The following is a 17896-nucleotide window of genomic DNA, read 5'->3' as shown; positions in this document are numbered from 1 at the left end:
TTTGCAAGTGTAGCTGACAGAGAGGGACAAAGAGTGGGCTTGTTTTTACGAAGACACGAAAAACTCAAACTCCGCATATTTTTGGATGACTTTTGTTTTTCGATCCTATAACCACGATGGAATAACCGGACAGGCAGCTCCTCTCACCCATGATTCAGCCCTGAGTCAAGCAGCTTGAACCATCTCTGCACTTTACTTTTTCGTGGCAACCTGCTTGAAGACGCGATGGAGCACCAGAGAGCACTGAGTTGAATCGTCTTTTAACGTGCTCTATTATGATTATAATGAGTTTTTACCGTGGCTATCATTAAGAAGAAGAAGAAGAAAAAAGAGAAAAAAACATCTGTCTGTTAGAGGAATTCCTGCCAGTCAGCTATTTTTGTTCCTGTCTTGCTTTCACTATTTTGTGAAAGGAGTCGCAAAAAGGAAGGAAGGGGAGAGCGAGAGAGAGGACGACAAAAGAGAGGAGGGCAGAGACATATACAGAGCGACCGCCTTTTAAGAGTTTCAGTTGTTTTCAGAGGCAGCTGTGAAGAGTAAGTGTTTACCTACTTTCCTTATTGGGATGGAGAGGGGCTGGAGAGGGAGAGGATTGGATGGAGGAAAGTGTAGAAGGAGAGGAGGAGGAGAGTGCGGGTAGTTTGACGGGTTTGTTTTGTGAAAGCGATGTGATAGAGACGAGAGGTTTGGATGTTAGATGGTAGGATGTTAGTGTCAGAAGTAAAGTAGCCTACGTGCATTGAAATAGCAAAAAAACAAACAAACAAGAGACCGAAAGTGACTTCACTTCTGTTAAAAACGCAAATGTGTGCTGCTGTGAAGTGAGGAAGTAGACTAGGAACAAACTGTTTCTTTTTCGAGATGAAGCAATAAAGGAGAAAAATGTGTGCTTAAATACTGTTGAGTGTGCACATGTGCAGGTTCAAAGTGACAATCTTCACTCTTCTCTTGTCTTTCGTCCCAGAGGAGGTGAAGAGACAACATGGTTCGGTGAGTCAAGTCCCCGCTGCTGGACACTATAATGCTCCTTTAGTCAAAGTCTGGTTGTGATCTGTGTTTTTTGTGCAAGGCATGATGACAACTTCTCTGTTTCCATTCCTCCTTCTCTTTCTTTTCCCCCCCAGCTGTCGACTCGTCCTGTTCTGATCCTCTGTCATGTGATTTGTAAACGCTGCTACACACTGTGTGTTTACGTAAAGAAATAATATTGTGTCATAAATGTTTATTTCAGTAGGTGGTTGAGTAAAAGAACACACACCCTTTTATCTACCATCGACGTTCAGGTTATTTAAAGGTTCATTACAAAGTTCACTTCGAGCTGATGCCTCTTTTTCCCTTCTAACTTTAGTTTGTCAAATCTTTTTCACAGCTCATTTGTTAGTCATATGAAAAGCTCTTCTCACATGAACCCAAACTTTGAAAAAAAAAGAAAAAAAAAGTGTGACCACAAGTCCAAATTTAAACATATTCTCAAAATAAGCGCAAAAAAAGAGTTCCCCACATTTTAAAGTTGTATGCGTAACATTTCTGAAGCAACTGCACATTCATCAACATGTTACTGTAGTGCAACCGTGAAGCAACCTCTGTGATGCCATGATGTGGAAAATGTCTTTATGGACTGAATTTTAAACAGCTAAATTGGAGAGCAGGGTTGAGGAAAGCTATTTTAATGAGAAATAGCTGATAGATAATCATTAATATTTTTGGCATTTTCAGCCCCATATCCATAATCAATAGGCTGATGGCAACCCAGACTTAAAAAACGGTTTCTTCTTTTTCAAGCTTTTTCAAGGCTGTGAGCCGAGCTTGACCACGACACATTTTTTTCTGTCCTCAATGAGCTGCAGGAAACTGTCAAATATATATTTAGTCTGTAAAAATGCACTTTTGTTACACGGATTACTTCCAAATCCACAATGATTTTGAGATACTCTTCAAACCCATGCTTCAATCCTGTATTTGGGTGTAGTGAACAGTATTTCTTGTATCGTTACTATTTCTGTGCTGATAAGCAGGCCCCACTGAGGCGGGCAAAACAGGTGCTAAGCTGTTGTGATATAGTTTGCAGTAAATTATGTTTCCATATATCTGCACTCAGAGCTTTTTTCCACAGAATCAGCTGAATATAGTCTTTATTGGGGAATGCAAATTACATCCCTCCTATTATTCTTTAATCTGTCAATTATTTTCTTGATCAGTAAATGTATCTTTTTTTTGTCTTACAATGTTAAAAATAAGGATGCATGCTGATTACAAGTTAGCATACAGCCGAACGATGTCTTTAAATTGGTTATAAAGGCTTTCAATAAAACAGAAGGAATGGAAAAATTAGTGGAAATCATGTAGCAAGAAAATATTTAGTATCTTTATCAAAGCTTTCATTGATTCATTTTCTGTTAATCAACTAAAATATGAATTGCTGTGGTGAGACCTGTCTCACCCGCAGTGAACCAAGCTGCAGATTTGTTATGCTGTGTGGAAAAAACTATTTGTGTTTTGGATATTTTTGCTTATAAAAGTCATATGCGTTAATATGTATCTCATATTCGTGTTGTCTGTTATAAGCTGAGGAGTACTGGATGAATTTCTACACATGCAGACGGGTTTTTACAGTGTCTATATGTGTGTTAATGCAGGTGGTTCCACAGAGACATCACGGGCCTTCAGGCCGAGGAGATGCTGAAGACTCGTGGTATTCATGGCAGCTTTTTAGCTCGACCAAGCAAGAAGAACGTAGGAGATTTCTCTCTCTCTGTCAGGTAATAATCTCTCTGCAACAACCCTGAATCTCTCGCTCTCGTTTCTTTTCCATCTCTAAAGCTGAGGGAAAATCGTACTTTCCTTTCTTGCCACAGAGCTGCTTCTGTGTTCTTTGCTGTTTTAAAAGTTTGTTTGAAGTCCATTCACATGGCTCTGTCACTTAATGAACTTTTAAGTAGAAAATAGATGACAAATAATAGTCATAATAGAGGATCTGAACAGCTCCACAAGCCCTGATATAAACATTAGACTATTGCAATGTTTTCTTTATCTTTTACAGCTTTTTTTTTTAAAATACTTCCTAAATTCATCCACCTGGTCTAAAGTTGACTGTAACACAAAACTGGTTTACAGTTTTGGTACACAGAGATGTGAATATTCTCTTCCTGCATACACAGAAATCAAATTTTCCACTGCAGCATGTGAAGATGATGAAATCACACATTGTATATATAAGTGTATTAGTATTTATAAGCGTGTTAGTACTTTATGCATTATATAAAATTTACATTCATCTTGATGCTTTTTAAAATTATTGCAGGATAATTGAGTTGATTTTGTTGTTAGACACAAAAATATGAAGGATTGCATTAAATTCACCTGCTTTTAAACACAAATAGATCTTTTTTATTACTTGTAATGCTCATAATAAAGTGACAGTAGAGTCAAAATCAAACTGTTCACTAAAATTAACACCAGTGACAGAATTGAAATACAGATAAAAAACCATGACTGAAAGGATATCTGGTACAATTAGATAAAAGTTAACATCCTGAAACCCTTTCTCATTAGATTAAACTGATAACACGTATTTCAGTTACGTGTATGTATACATGAGGTTTATTTGAGGTAAAGCTTGCGCACAATGCCTGGATGGATGTTATATCTAGATCAAGTTATACTGATCACAGTACAGCTGTTATCTGTTTGTCAGATGCAAAAGCCGCGTATACTGATACGATTATGTCAAAATTATTGAGACGTATTGCTGTCTGACCCGCATAATAAAAAATAGATAGCAGCGTTTCATACTGACCATTTTGAATAAAAGACAGTTTTTATGTGTTAATTTGAGTATCGAGTTACATCCCAAAGACATCACACATGAGGTGGACTGCAGCATTGAAACTGGATGAATGTGAAACAGGAACATGAAGTGTGACTGAAAGGCCCCAAAACCAACAAAGAAACAAGAACAATGAATATTTTAGGCCTACAGATGTTTTACTTAATAGGGGAGTTGTTGTTATTAGTTGAATTTTGACATTTTTCTCCAATGCGCCATAGATGCCTGGCCATAAGAAAAAATGAGAAAGTCGAGAAAAGCTCTTATATTAGTCTGATAAATAACTCTAGAGTAGTCTTTGAACTGAGTATAGATATTAAAAGTTCATGCATGTGTCATAAAACCAATAATATTTACTTTTTATTGTCTGTGAAATCTGTGGAAATTGAATAAAGCTCTGCGAGGATCTGATTAAATCTGATCTTTAATTTTATTTTCAACATTTTGACTCTTGAGGCAAATAAAAGTTGGAGAAACATTATTGTACCGTTGAAACTTTCACACCCCAAAACTGGTTCTCTGTCCCTGTCATCAGTTTCTGTGACCTGACTGACGTTTCTTCTCAGGGTGGGCGAGATGGTGACCCACATCCGCATCCAAAACACGGGAGACTACTATGACCTGTATGGCGGGGAGAAGTTTGCCACCCTGTCAGAGCTGGTGGACTACTACACGGCGGAGAACGGCATTCTACAGGACAAGGACGGCACCATCATTGAGCTAAAATACCCCCTCAACTGCTCTGACCCTACCACAGAGAGGTCTGTACTCTGTCTCTCCTCACCCGCATATTCACTGTTTAACCCCCACTAGGTTAATGTGGCGCACACTCACCGGATTCTATAAGCAGCCTCCACCTACAGACTCGGGTTAAGTAAAATAGTATTTGGTTACGTGGTTAAATCAACTAGAAATTATGATGAGCAGCATTTCCTCAAACAGTTGTTTGTTTGTCAGATATAATAAGCGTCATTTCAAGGTTTAAAATTAAGATGTTTGAATCTTTTCCTCTGGGGGGAAAGTCTTTTCATTTGAATCCACTTTGAAATTATTTTGTTGTAAAAACATCTTTGTCATAATGTGAGTCATTAAAATGAAACACCCACAATCCAGACATCAAGAGCCTGCAGCTGTCGAGGCCTTATCCCTACATCTGCCATGAGACATGAGGGCAGCGTCGCCATGATCAGTGGTGGAAAGTGAAGTACTTTATTGAAATACAGTCTTACTTTACTGAAATGTTAGTGAGAGACACTTACCTACATTCAAGAGAAAAAATTATTTTTTACAAATCAAATTTTTAGGCGACTTCTCCAAAACACAAAGTCCGTAATGTCACACTGAATCTTACTGCAAAGAATAACAGCAACAGATAATAAATATAACCAGAAAGTAGTGTACAATTAGCAGGAAAATACATGTAAAATATGATATACATACAACAAAACGGCACAAAAAGAACATTTTTATGTGTCTCTCTATATATAAATGAGATATAAATAAAAATGAGATCAAGCATCAGAGGAATTCCCTTGATGATTATTATTATTTGTTGCGATTGGAGATCTGAAAGAAGACATTTTCGTCCACTACTTCTTGTAACCATTCAGTAAAATCCCACTTTGCCTGACTGTACAGTGGTGAAAAACAATCCTTGAAGCATCAAATTAAACCTGCCAGTGAGGGTTCAAATTCTTGTTCGGATGCATGCAGTGAAAGGAGTGATGCCTGCTTATAAACACAGCTGGGGGAGATACTGGGACTGGTTTATGCAACCACGATATTATGCTTTTGATTACTTTTCCCCTTTAAAACACCTGCTTAATTTGTATGCGTCATTCATTAATTGTTTTTTTTTAATAACAATGCATTTTCTTGCATTTCGTGTCTAGTGACACTAACTGAGTGATGAAGTTACACCATTGGTCGACCAAGTGTTACCTCCTCAGTGGACGTTTACAGCAGTTCCACTCACACATTGACCATACATGGTTCAGTCATATACAAGGCTGAGACCTAGTCTTGTTTGTATTTGGTCTGCTAGAGTTGCTTGTTGCTTAGCAGATTTAACATTCAACAAGAGATAAAGAACAATTAAAAAAATCAACTTCCCTTTCTCTGGAACAAATTTGTCAAATAATCTGAAAGCATTACAATACTTTTCACTCAACATATTCATGATGCAACTTGAATTCAGGTTATTTTAAATGGGTTAGGGTTAGGGTTAGGTTTTCTCTGCAATGAGTCAAAGATTTCAAGATTTTTTTTTTTAATTTTGCCAACAATAATGCAATGAATGCAGGACTTTTACTTGCAGTGGAGGATTTTCCCATTGTTGTATTGATACTCAACATTTTTAACATTTGTTTTTACTGATTAGCTGTCACTTGCAAGCATCTGTGTTTTCTAATTATAGTTCATAGATAGTCTGATGGAAATTTTGTAAAGTCTCTATCTGCATGCGGAGCCCTCCACATCAAAGACTCATCAGATAAAATCCTAATCTCATAGCTGTTTGTGAAATGTATGTTCAAGAGCTACGATCAGGGTTTTTATTCTAGTCTGCCCACATTGTACATTTCAATTCCATGACATTGCTGTTGGAGGTGGTGTCAGGTAGAGGTGGGTAAGTTATTGATGGAGTTTTTCTCCCAGCTGGTAGAGCTGGGTTGGAAACATTGTGTGACCGTAGGCTGTTTACAAGTAGGTTAATGTCCAACTAGTACTGAACACCTTGTACAGCTCCACTCATTTTATGAGTCAAGGAGGACACTACTTTCTATCGCATGTGTGTGCAAGTATGTCAGTGTGTATGTGTGTGTGTGTGTGTGTGTGTGTGTGACTGGAAGCTCTAACCTCTGCCCCCCTCCTTCTCTCTTTCTGTCAGTTGTCTAACTTCCCTTTTGTTGCTGCGGTTGGAAACTTTAAGTTTTGACACTTTTGAAAGCAATGGCCAGACCCTACTTGTCTTCCTCTATTGCACACTCCCATCATGTTCTTGCTCACTCATTGTCTTCCTCATCTCACTCAATCTCTCTCTCATCTAAGAAAAGCATGATTACATATACCTCAGCAGGTCACCATGTGGTGCAAGTTTTCCTTTAGTGTGTTCTTATTTATCAAACAAATGATCTCTTCTCAGAATCAGAATAAATATAATCTGAGGCCAGTGGCAGTATTGCACAAGATAAATCAGATTAACCATGCACACCTCAGACTCTGGTATGCAATCGTTGTTTTAAACTTGTCCACTGACTATACAGCACTATATAGCTTATGCAAAATTTGCACGGACAGTATCATTCACTGCAGTTGCATCTTGCAACCTGCTGTAACTTAAAACCCTCAGGTGGAGTCTCATTTCAGTTATATAAAAGCACACACTGTGATCAGACAAGTAAGTAAATATAAGAGGCGATTTTTTAAAAGCATGTGCAAAAGACTTAAAAAGAGCAGAGTGAGGGTACAGGAGGAGAGGGGGGTTATCTGTGGATGGTATATATTGGGGGGTTGCAGGCTATAAATACTTTGTCCTCTTCAGCCACGAAATCTGTCATCAGAAATTTTCCGACCGCAAAGCAGGAAGTTTAGAAGAAGAAATCGAGAACTGTGCCTAAAATTAAGTCACAGCCCAACCCAGCCAAACCTTGTGCGCGTTCACTCATTCACACATGCTCTACATACACACGCGTGTACAAAGAGTACAGTCGTGGACAGAAATATGACCTGCTTGCATAAAAACACCTGCACATGCCGTTTTTAAAAAATTCGTTCAGTGCTACTGAATCTGTTGTGGCTTTCTATTTCTGCTCACTGTATCGTGCACAACAGTCCAGTGTACCACATCAGTGTGTCTGACAACCGCTTAGCTATGAATAGACTGATACACGTAAGTCACACGGCAGTTACAGACCGTGTTTACACATACAGTACACAAAATAAGTGTCAGCCAAAAAGGAGACGAAGGAGGTTTTGTCCACATGCAAAAAGTTAACAATCAAGATGTTTTCTCATGAAATACATTTATCAGGCAAATGCCTGCATGAGGCAGAAGACTTATCTTGCTTATCTGTCCTTATGAAGGCCACAGCAGTGAACCATAGTCACAAACGAGCCCAAAATTAGCTCAGGGTATGAATATCTGAAAAATGTGTAGAGGCTGCGTCATGAAATGTGTGTTTTTCTGAAACCAGGTGGTACCATGGTCACCTGTCTGGGCCAAATGCAGAGAAGCTGCTCAGTGCTCGAGACGAGCCGGGGACCTTCCTGGTCAGAGTGTCGCTGTCCAAACCTGGAGACTTTGTTCTGTCCGTTCTGACAGAAGAGAAGAGCAAAACGGGAGGGAGGAGGGTCTCCCACATCAAGATAATGTGCCAGGTGTGCGCTTTTTCCCTTTATGTGTGTTTCAGTGACACGTGAGGTAATGCGTGCATGAAACTAAGGGTTGTTTTTTTGGTCAATTCTTTGCTTTGCATAAACAGAATTAGGAGAGCCTGAAACATTAGACTCATGTCACAGAAACATACTGAGGGGTATTCCCAAAGTTGTGTAGTGCACTTTGAAATAAGTTTAAAGTCTCATTTCCCCTGTGTTGTGCAATAATAGACTGTTGCTCATCTTTTTAACTCTGCTTTTCTCATAACTGCCAGAAACAGTTTTACCTCATTTACTGGCCAACCATTGTTATCAGATACAAAAGAGAAAGCAAAATATAAATTCACTATTAGGTTTTTAAACACTGTTAACTGTGAACAGGTCACACAGGACAGCAACAGGTCACATAGCCGTCTCTCAAACTCATTTTCATAGATTGCGTCCTTCCGCCATCAGTCGCCATCAGGGCTTTGCATTTAAATTTTTAGCTGTGGTTCACCTCATAGAAAACATCATTCAACTCCACGTAAATAGAAGCCATTGTTTTTCTACACCGCTGGGCTGCAAAAGATTAATATGAGATTACTGACAGGGTCACAAAGGCCTTTTCATGAGCACGTGGCAAAGATCAGGTGAGTTTCCCCGACTGTACTCAGCTCTAATCTTTAGCGTCAGTTACTGCCGCTGCTGCCAGATAAGGGCAAACACATTGGTGTACATTAATCCTTTTTACACAATTTAGTCCGAGAATTGTGAAATTTATTTGATTCAAGTGTTGTAAATATCACTTAAGTCCTCACATATTATAATTTTAAATTTGCTGCAAGTTTCTGCCTCAGTGGGAATACTGTTGAGGAGCAATGCTGCTCTTATGTTTACTCTTATTTTGATTAAATGATATGTAAAAATGATTGTGCTAATACAAATAAATGTTTACCCTCTTCATGTTGGGCATGATGTTTCACTGTCATGTTGTGTGACTACTCAAATGTTTAGTAGCTCTTATACTTTATTTTTTACACCACACAGTTTCTCCCGAATGACATGTCATGTATTTGTGTGTGCGTCCAGAATGACCGGTATACAGTGGGAGGCTCAGACATGTTCGACACGCTAACAGACTTGGTGGACTTCTACAAACGCAAAGGCATCGAGGAGATCTCTGGGAACTGGGTGCATCTCAAACAGGTAAGCTATGAGTGTGAATAACGTGTGAATGGTTTAGTTTTGTACCACAAATTAAAGTGAGCTGTGGAAAAGACGTAACGGCTTTGTAAATTATTTTAAAAGACGAGCAGCACAGCCCACAGATAGGAAATATTACTCACACCTTTACTTTGAATGTGGCCTGATGTTGTGCAGTGCGTTCTCTGGCTTGTACTTTTCTTTCAAGTCAATTATAAGATTTTTCCTTTTCGCTCTCTGTGACCTGGCAGCCGTATTACTCCACCAGAGTGAATGCAGCAGATATCGATAGCAGAGTGAAACTTCTGGATCAGACCACAAAGCAACAGCAGGAAGGCGAGGGAGAGAAGAGCAAGGCGGGCTTCTGGGAGGAGTTTGACGTAAGATTTGGCCCAACCAGTCAAAAGTTTGTACATAACTTCCCATTCCCTGGAATGAGATGGTGTGTTTTAACTTTTGAGCAGTCATGTATTTCATTGTTTTCCTACCATGATGCTTTGTCTGCAGTGTAAGAACCAGCTTATTATAAACTTACTGAAATGCCTCCAGAATAACTTCCTTACTGTGGGCAGCTACTAACTAGAGGTAGTATATCACCATCTTGTGGTAGCGGAATACACCGACTGTGTCCAGCTGCAGTATTACATAATAACTCTAAGCAGGCTCTGAGTATGTTGAGTATTTACACTGGAAGATTAACCAAATTAAATTTCTTCTTACTCATGAAGTAAGAAGAAATACTCTCAAAAAACACTTTGAGAAGCTTCTCAAAGCTGGAACAGATTCAAATAAATAGCAGTTGATGTTGACGAGGGCTGGAATTGATGATTTATTAGTTCATTGTTTGATCAATGACATAATCAGAAAACTGTGAAAAGTGCCACACATTTTCCCAGTGCTCAAGGTTACGACTTCAATGCTTTTTTATCTTCCTAACAGTCCAAAACACAAAGATACTAAGTAAATGGTTTAAAGGATAAACAACAAAGGCAACAAATCCACAACTGAGAAGCTGTAAATAGAGAATATTTAACATATTTGATTTAAAATAACTAAAACGCTCTTACATACTGTTCACCCCTCACAGGAGTATCCCATCATAATTAGTCTTAAAGTGCCAAATTTTGAACCACAAATATATTTTGCATTCATAAATACTTAATCAGTCATTAATAAATGGACAGTTCATCCTTAATAAATGTTTTTGTTCATGTTTATGGTCATATCACACCATATTAAGGTAAAGCTACATAAACATGAGGGCCATCATTATTTCAATGAATTTTATTGAATACGAACAATGCAGCAATGTTATGAATGTTGACTTATTTTTTTGTTTATATATATATATATATGCACAAAAGTAGCAGATGGAACTTTTCGGAGAAATTACTCCTGGACATGAGAAATTTCAGGCTAAAAGAAGGTGTTTTGGGTGTTTTTACTGCACTCAAATGGGCCAAATTGGTCTTGAACAGTATAATAGGATTAATTGATTAGTATATTAGTTGTTTAGTTTGAATGACTTATTGTGAAACCTATTGAGCATGTAAATTTCTTGTATACTAACAGCAAAAACAGTTTACAGTCACAGTTAATGCATACTGCGTAGTATTAGTATTTAATATGGAATTGGGATATAGTCGTCTCATTCTCTCCCATCAGACTCTTCAAAAGATGGAAGCAAAGGTGAAAAAGAGCAGAGAGGAGGGTCAGAGACCAGAAAACAAGAGCAAAAACAGATACAAGAACATTCTTCCCTGTAAGTTTTTTATCCTCTCAACATGATTTTGATCTAACTTAGCCACATCTTATGCATGAATTCACATCCTGATAATAATGATCAAACTGGAAAATTGTTATTCTTTCTGTCTTCGGTCATTTATTCTCTCTGTCCTCTTGTTTTCTCCACAAGTCAACGACACCAGGGTCACCCTGCAGGACACTGATCCTAATATTGTGGGTTCAGATTACATCAACGCCAACTATGTGAAAGTAAGTGTGCAGAGTCAGAAACTTCATGTTAACTCAAAATGATAAAAACGCAAAAGTCACTTTTTTGATATTTACTATTTACTCCTCTTTTAGGTTGTTGTTGTTTCAATTGTTTATTGTTTTTTCTTGAGTTTTATTTGCTTAGTGAATTGCATTCATTAGTTCGCTCTCTGTTTGCAGAACAACTTGTGGGAGGCGACAGATCAAAAAGTTTATATTGCCACCCAGGGCTGCCTAGCAACAACTGTCAATGATTTCTGGAAGATGGTTTGGCAGCAGAACACAAGGGTGATCGTCATGACAACAAGAGAGGTCGAGAAAGGGCGGGTCAGTATCCAAACTTTAAGTGCGTTTCTTTCTCTTTTTTGTCTTTCCTTTTTTAAAATGACGACTGTACCACTGAAAGCGTGAAACTTTGGAGATCTTTCAGAAACATTTCCACTGAGAGAAGCACTTCCTGCTGTCTGCCGTTTAGAAACAAAAGTCACAAAGTTTCTGTTACGATCAGAGTGAAAAGCCTGTGGATGCTTTTATCTTAAATATAACACTACTGATATATCCAAGTCAATAAATCAAAGATGACCTTAATCCAGAGTCCAAAACTTGTAAAAGCACAGGTCTCTTGTATGTGGCAAGGATCGTCTAGATTAAGTTTACTTGAGCTATTCTTTATTTTTCTGCAGAATAAATGTGTGCCATACTGGCCAGACCCTCAGAGCCCAAGCAAAGAAGTGGGACCATACGTGGTGACGTTTGAGTCAGAGAGAGAAGCTACCGATTACAAAGTCAGAGTCCTGGAGATTGCTCCTGTGGACAAGGTAACCTCCCAACACCGACCTCTGACCTCACAAGTAAAGCTGGTTATATTTCACTGTTTCATTTTGCATTTTTCTGAGGCGTTGTCTCCTTATTTCTTCCCCCCATCACAGCCCAAACATTCTCGTACCATCTGGCACTACCAGTACATGAGCTGGCCTGACCATGGTGTCCCCCAGGAGCCAGGCGGCGTCCTCAGCTTCCTCACTCAAGTCAACACTAAACAGGCTGAATATCCCAACGTTGGGCCCATGATCATCCACTGCAGGTACAAGAGAGCTGAAGACCAAAGGCCTCGTAGTACTTTTTAGATATTTATTGTGTCAAAGATATTGTCTGGAGTTTATTAGAGCTTGATTGCATATTTAAGCTGCAAATAACTATTGTTTTCATTACTGATTAAATTATTCTTATAACTTATATTTACTTATTACTTTTTTATTTATAATTTAGTCTGTTAAATGCCAAAAAAGTGAAAAAATACCCATCACATTTTTCTGGAGCACAAGGTGACGTCTTCACATCTGATTACATGTTTTGTCTGACAAAAGTCCAAAACTCAAACATAAAAAATTATACAATAAAACCCAAAAAACAAATAAAATCAAATGCATTGAAGCAGTTAAACAATTAATCAGCTGTCAAAATCTTTCTTTTTATTTTGTTGTTGATTGACTAATTCAATAATTGGTTAATTGTTTCAGCATTATGCAATACCGCCTGTCAGCAATGTGAAGTTTCTTGATCTTGGATTGAATTTCTTAAGTTTCTGAGAAGCCGATGATGCTTTTGGTTATTGAGGGTTTTTGCAGGACTTGTCAACATGTAGGGTTTTTCCAAATGGTGCGTAACACCAATTTTTTTGTGCCATCGTAAATCTCCAAACTTCTTTGAACGTGTGATGAACTGAAGCTTGCGGAAAACATCCAAACTTATGTGATGTTTTTAAATAAAGTCAAAGTAGCATTGTTTATTATGTAAATATGTAATTTTTTTTCCACATAGCTCATGTTTCATAATCTTAAATTAGATGATAATACTTGGAGGTTTAAGATTAAAATTATCATATTTTCAGGATTAAGATTAGTAGTAGCTAAACAAAAGGTTTTGAGTCAACTGACACTTTATCCTTTAGGAATTTTCCATGTGTGATGTGAACGACACTGAGGCTGCTTGTGCTTTTTTTAAACTTGTTTGCTAAATGGTAAAATTGTCCCTTTGGAATGTGTAAATGTACACAAAGCCACAATAAGCTCTCACATACGTTCGTATTTGTGTATCAGAATTTTTTTCCTCTTATTTCGTGTCCTTCATCCCACATCCTGTGACACGTGGGGTAATCCTGATTCTAAGGCTGGAAACCACTGCCCTAACAACAGGGCTGCAACGATTACTCAATTAATCGATTAGTTGACAGCTATAAGAGTAAACTGAATATCTTTGAGTCGTTGACTGTTGGTTGAGACAAAAACAAAATATTTGAAGACGTCATCTTAGCCTTTGGGGAACAGTGATCGACATTTTTCACCATGTACTGACATTTTATAGACCAAATAATTAAGTGATTATTCAAGAAAATAATATACAAGTTAATCAATAATGAAAATAATCATTAGTTGCAGCCATAATTTGGTGTATGGAACGGGAAAACTCCCCATTAAATCCCTGAATATCCTTAATTGTTTTGTTTTTTGAAAACAGTTAATCTTTTTTACCTGGTGGAAAGTTTATTCAATTTGATTCTGCTGTGAATTTGTTCAGTGCTGGAATCGGTCGGACGGGCACCATTGTGGTGATTGATATGATCATCGAGACCATTGACACTATAGGTAAAACATGTTTAAAGGAATCAGTTTGTGAGATTGTTCCAGTCAAATCAAAAACATCAAAACCTCTGGTTTGTTCCCCTCTTTTCCATTCAGTTCATTCCTTATTCACTCCTCTCTCACTCTAGGTCTGGATTGTGACATTGACATCCCGAAATACATCCAGATGGTGCGAGAGCAGCGTTCTGGCATGGTGCAGACCGAGGCTCAATACAAGTTCATCTACCTGGCTGTATCTGAGTACATACAGACCACCAAGGCCAAGGACTGCGCCTACATGGTGAGCAAAGAGACACAGCTACAGTCAAACTAAAGCCAGAGAGAAGATGATGACGTTTGTCTTTTTTTTTGCTCCCTTGTGGTTGAAATATCAGTTGAAACAATGATAGCTAAGACAGGTTCAAGAAAAGCTAACGCAGATTTGTGTGTCAGTAGGCCTTTGCACTTTTAACTGCTGATTTGAAAACCAAAGCCGACTTCTTCCATGTCAACAGAATGATACGTTATCAGAAAGCACGTTGTGAAAGATGAACATTGACCTCGAGACAGAGAGAAATCCACCACATAGGCTAAACCAGTCGCATGACCTCTCTATTTGTGTCTTAGCAACGTTGTATCAGTCATATCTGAACTGTCTCTCTCTTCCCCAGGAAACTGAGACGGAGTATGGAAATCTGAAGCTCAAGCAACCAGCAAGCAGGAAGGTCTCAAAGTGAGTGAGCTGGTACATGTGTGTGTCTGTATGGAAAAAAAGAGACAAAAAAAATGTGTGTGAGAGCTGGAGGTCCTTAATACATTCACACAGCTCCTCTAAACTTCACACTGCTGTCTTACTTTCTTTGAAAAAAACACGAGCTAGTCACCGTCTGCAGCCTTACGTCAGCAGTTTCTGGAGGAAGAATCGAGCTGCAGACAGTGTCGTTATGAGAGGAGGAGTGTGGGTGGAGGAAGGACACACAGCTGCTGCAGCTGGACTCCACTTTTAAGTTTTTATTCTGGAGACTACACTTGAAAAAAAAATTTATTTATTTTTATACTGAGTCGTGTTTAATTAAAAACAAGCACTGTTTGCATTATTTTAGTTTTAATATCTAGTTTACTGACACTAACTACATGAAATTGAGCTGTAAAATTAACCCTTGGTTAAAATCTTATTGCATTGCTTGTGGTAGTGGCCTGTTAAGTCTGTTAAAGCTATTATTTTAGAGCTTTTCCCACAGTACATGCAGGTACCAGTGTGTACCAGCACCATGGTCTAAACAATGAGCCCTAACACTGGTCCAGCTTCAGGTCGTCAGAAAATGATTCCTATTTTTAGCCAAAAAAGAAGCATGGCAGTCGGTCGGTCCGCCACTTCTGTCCAGACTGAAATATCTCAACAACTATGGATGGATTTCTGTAAAGTTTTGTATAGATATTTGTGGTCCCCAGAGGAAGAATCCTGCAGACTTTGGTGATGCCTTGAGTTGTCCTCTAGCGCCACCTGCAGTGCAAACATGTCTTTAGTTTCTTCTATTTTGTGCACACATAAACTCCTTACAGTTGGCACTCACTCTCACTATAAAGTGTAAGCATCAGAATCCCACAAAAAAAAAAACAGTCCAAGGTGAATCTAATTTCAGTTTGCTTTTAGCACTGATAGGTTGTGAAGGACAAAATCAATTGTCAGCATCATGTTTTTGATTGCTTTGAATGAGCTGTCAAGACGAGCCAGGCATGAGAGGCAATGTGAGCCTCTGTCTTCCTTTGTTTTATCTGTTTTGTTTTATGTGTGATTATCAGCACCAGTAGAGCTGTGTGTCACCTCTTGTGTAGTGGAAAAAATGAATGAAGTTAATTAGTAAGGATCACAAGCAACAGATTAAAAAAGAAGGATAAAGTAGCAGAGGCTGAGATATCGGATCGTTTATCCTTTGGGCCAAGCTCCAAAAACAATAGATCATACATTTCTCATAATAAAACTTGATAGCATCTTTCATTAGACCCTCTCTATCGCCTGAATTTCCCGCTTCCTTTAAACGTAATGCAGGCTTTCTGTTAAAAAAGTATTCTCGAGCTCTGTCTATCTTTTGAAAACCTGCTCCAGACTTGCAGAAGACTTTATTTCACAGAGTAGTAATATAACTTTATGTCAGTAGAGTGGACTCTAAGTGGATAAATACAATGATTTATATGTTTTGCAGTGTGCAAACAAATGAAATATATCCAGCTTGTCTCTGTTCTATTGTCTGAATAATGTTTTTGTGACCTTTGGGCTCAGGCACCACTCATGTATAAACTGGGCATTGTTCTAATTAACCAATTAGAAAAGGATAAGAGAGCGCACATACACTGACCAGCTCAGTCCCAAACACTCTAAACTTTGACCCACTTGGGGCACTGAATAGTTGGCTGCCAGCTTTGAGTGACTGATTTATGGTCGTTTGGTCTGTTTAAATCGTTCTCATGCAGCAGCCTGCTTCTTTAACCTCTCCAGTGTCTGTGGATCACTTCTAATAGATCCGTGTCTAATCAGTGACAGCTGCAGGCTTGAAAAAAACCTTAACCAGCATTTTCTTCTCTTTTTCTCCCCAGAAACAAGGAGGATGTGTATGAGAACCTGTCGAAAGGAAAGAAGCAAAAGTCAGACAAGAAAAGCGGTTCAGTGAAGAAAAGATAGAAGAGACTGAGAGGTTTTTATCACAGTATGTCACGTTATATTTATGCAGGCAGTTGTTTGTGTAAGAGTCTGTCTTTCACTGGAGACCTTAGACAGAATAATATTAAGGTTTAAAAAAAATGGAGACAAGGTAAAGCATTGATATCTTATATGTCAGATGCTTTGTTGATGCATATGTTAAAATAAAGGCAGAACATGTATGTTCACCTGTTGTCTTTTTAAAAATGTTTTAAATTTTGTTTTATTTGAATAAAGACGCCAGAATTTTTGTGGAATGCTTCAATAATTTGAATGGGAGCTATTTCTCATCTGCTACTTTTTTCAGCAGCTTTATGGTGTGTTTTAGCAGCAGATGTAAAGTGTATCAATAAAGGTAAACATAAGTAGCTATAATTTAACATGCAAGACTCAGTTTAGCTCAACTTTAGGGAGTGTGATGAAACACTTTTGATCATTTTAGGCACATCTGGGAGATGTACAACTCTCTGATGTCCCTCGGTTTATTTTCATGGAATTAACCCACCAATAAATAATAACTTTGCTATAAAGATGTTGCATTTCTTTTTAGATTGAGTTACACTTTAGGTCATTTCTATTATTTTGACTCATATTGTATGTAGATTTGGGAGATATTGGGGCACCACATTTTTACTAGTCTACAGTTTGAAATGGGATTTGGTAACAGTAAACTGAAGCTGTTTTAGCTACAATCTCATTTGGTTGAGGCATTTGAACAATAATGCCACGTTTCATATGTTAGGTAATCTCTTTTTTCCTGACATTTCAGTTCATCAGTCATTGAACGTTCTTTCTATATACATTCGAAATGTAAACAGAATTCAGATTTAAAACAGGACTGTAAGTTCTTATCACTCCCAAATTGATTTAGTTTTTTTTATCACTAACCTAAAACAGTCTGGTGTTGTTAAATGTTTGATTATGTCAGCAATTCATTGTTTTCTCAACTGCTGTTTCAGCAGTCAAGAATGAACTTTGAACCTCAGCTTTCAAGTCAACACAGACAAACAAAATAAAATAAAAACATCTATAGTTTCATCCGGCGATGAACCTTAGCCAGATTATCTCATATCAGAAATATTTAGGCCAGTGTTTATATCATTAAAACGCTGATGTTGATTTTCATCCTGCTATAAAAGGACGGCTTTACAATTGTTCAAGTCGGTCTTAAAACAACAGTCCAGAGCCCAAATCAAC

At 38.0% G+C, this 17896-nt stretch overlaps 1 protein-coding gene across 2 annotated transcripts; it reads left to right on the top strand.

The window, feature by feature from the left end:
• The first annotated feature begins 3 nt into the window (after window positions 1-3).
• On the top strand, window positions 4-16949 carry ptpn6 (protein tyrosine phosphatase non-receptor type 6). Of its 2 annotated transcripts, XM_062421794.1 has the most exons (16): window positions 4-536; window positions 967-990; window positions 2637-2759; window positions 4393-4587; window positions 8020-8203; window positions 9272-9388; window positions 9637-9765; window positions 11051-11147; window positions 11301-11380; window positions 11561-11707; window positions 12064-12198; window positions 12310-12464; window positions 13958-14025; window positions 14151-14302; window positions 14673-14734; window positions 16597-16949. In XM_062421794.1, exons 2-16 carry the CDS (start codon window positions 983-985, stop codon window positions 16679-16681), a joined length of 1737 nt encoding a protein of 578 aa, XP_062277778.1. In that variant the 5' UTR covers window positions 4-536; window positions 967-982; the 3' UTR covers window positions 16682-16949. The 2 variants fall into 2 exon arrangements, with proteins under 2 accessions (XP_062277778.1, XP_062277777.1); XM_062421793.1 differs by lacking the exon at window positions 4-536 and having other exon boundaries at window positions 847-990.
• Window positions 16950-17896: the final 947 nt, after the last annotated feature.

Source organism: Scomber scombrus, chromosome 7 (assembly GCF_963691925.1).
Source record: "Scomber scombrus chromosome 7, fScoSco1.1, whole genome shotgun sequence".
NCBI lineage: Eukaryota > Metazoa > Chordata > Actinopteri > Scombriformes > Scombridae > Scomber > Scomber scombrus.
Note: the sequence above shows the minus strand (reverse complement) of the source record. Positions and strands in the feature narration are given on the sequence as shown.

What these genes read in the sequence shown, in the direction of transcription:
- ptpn6 (XM_062421794.1), top strand. An exon ending in GCTTCTGGGAGGAGTTTGAC is followed by an intron (nt 9,766 to 11,050) that starts GTAAGATTTGGC and finishes CTCTCCCATCAG; the next exon opens with ACTCTTCAAAAGATGGAAGC. An exon ending in GCAAGCAGGAAGGTCTCAAA is followed by an intron (nt 14,735 to 16,596) that starts GTGAGTGAGCTG and finishes TTTTCTCCCCAG; the next exon opens with AAACAAGGAGGATGTGTATG.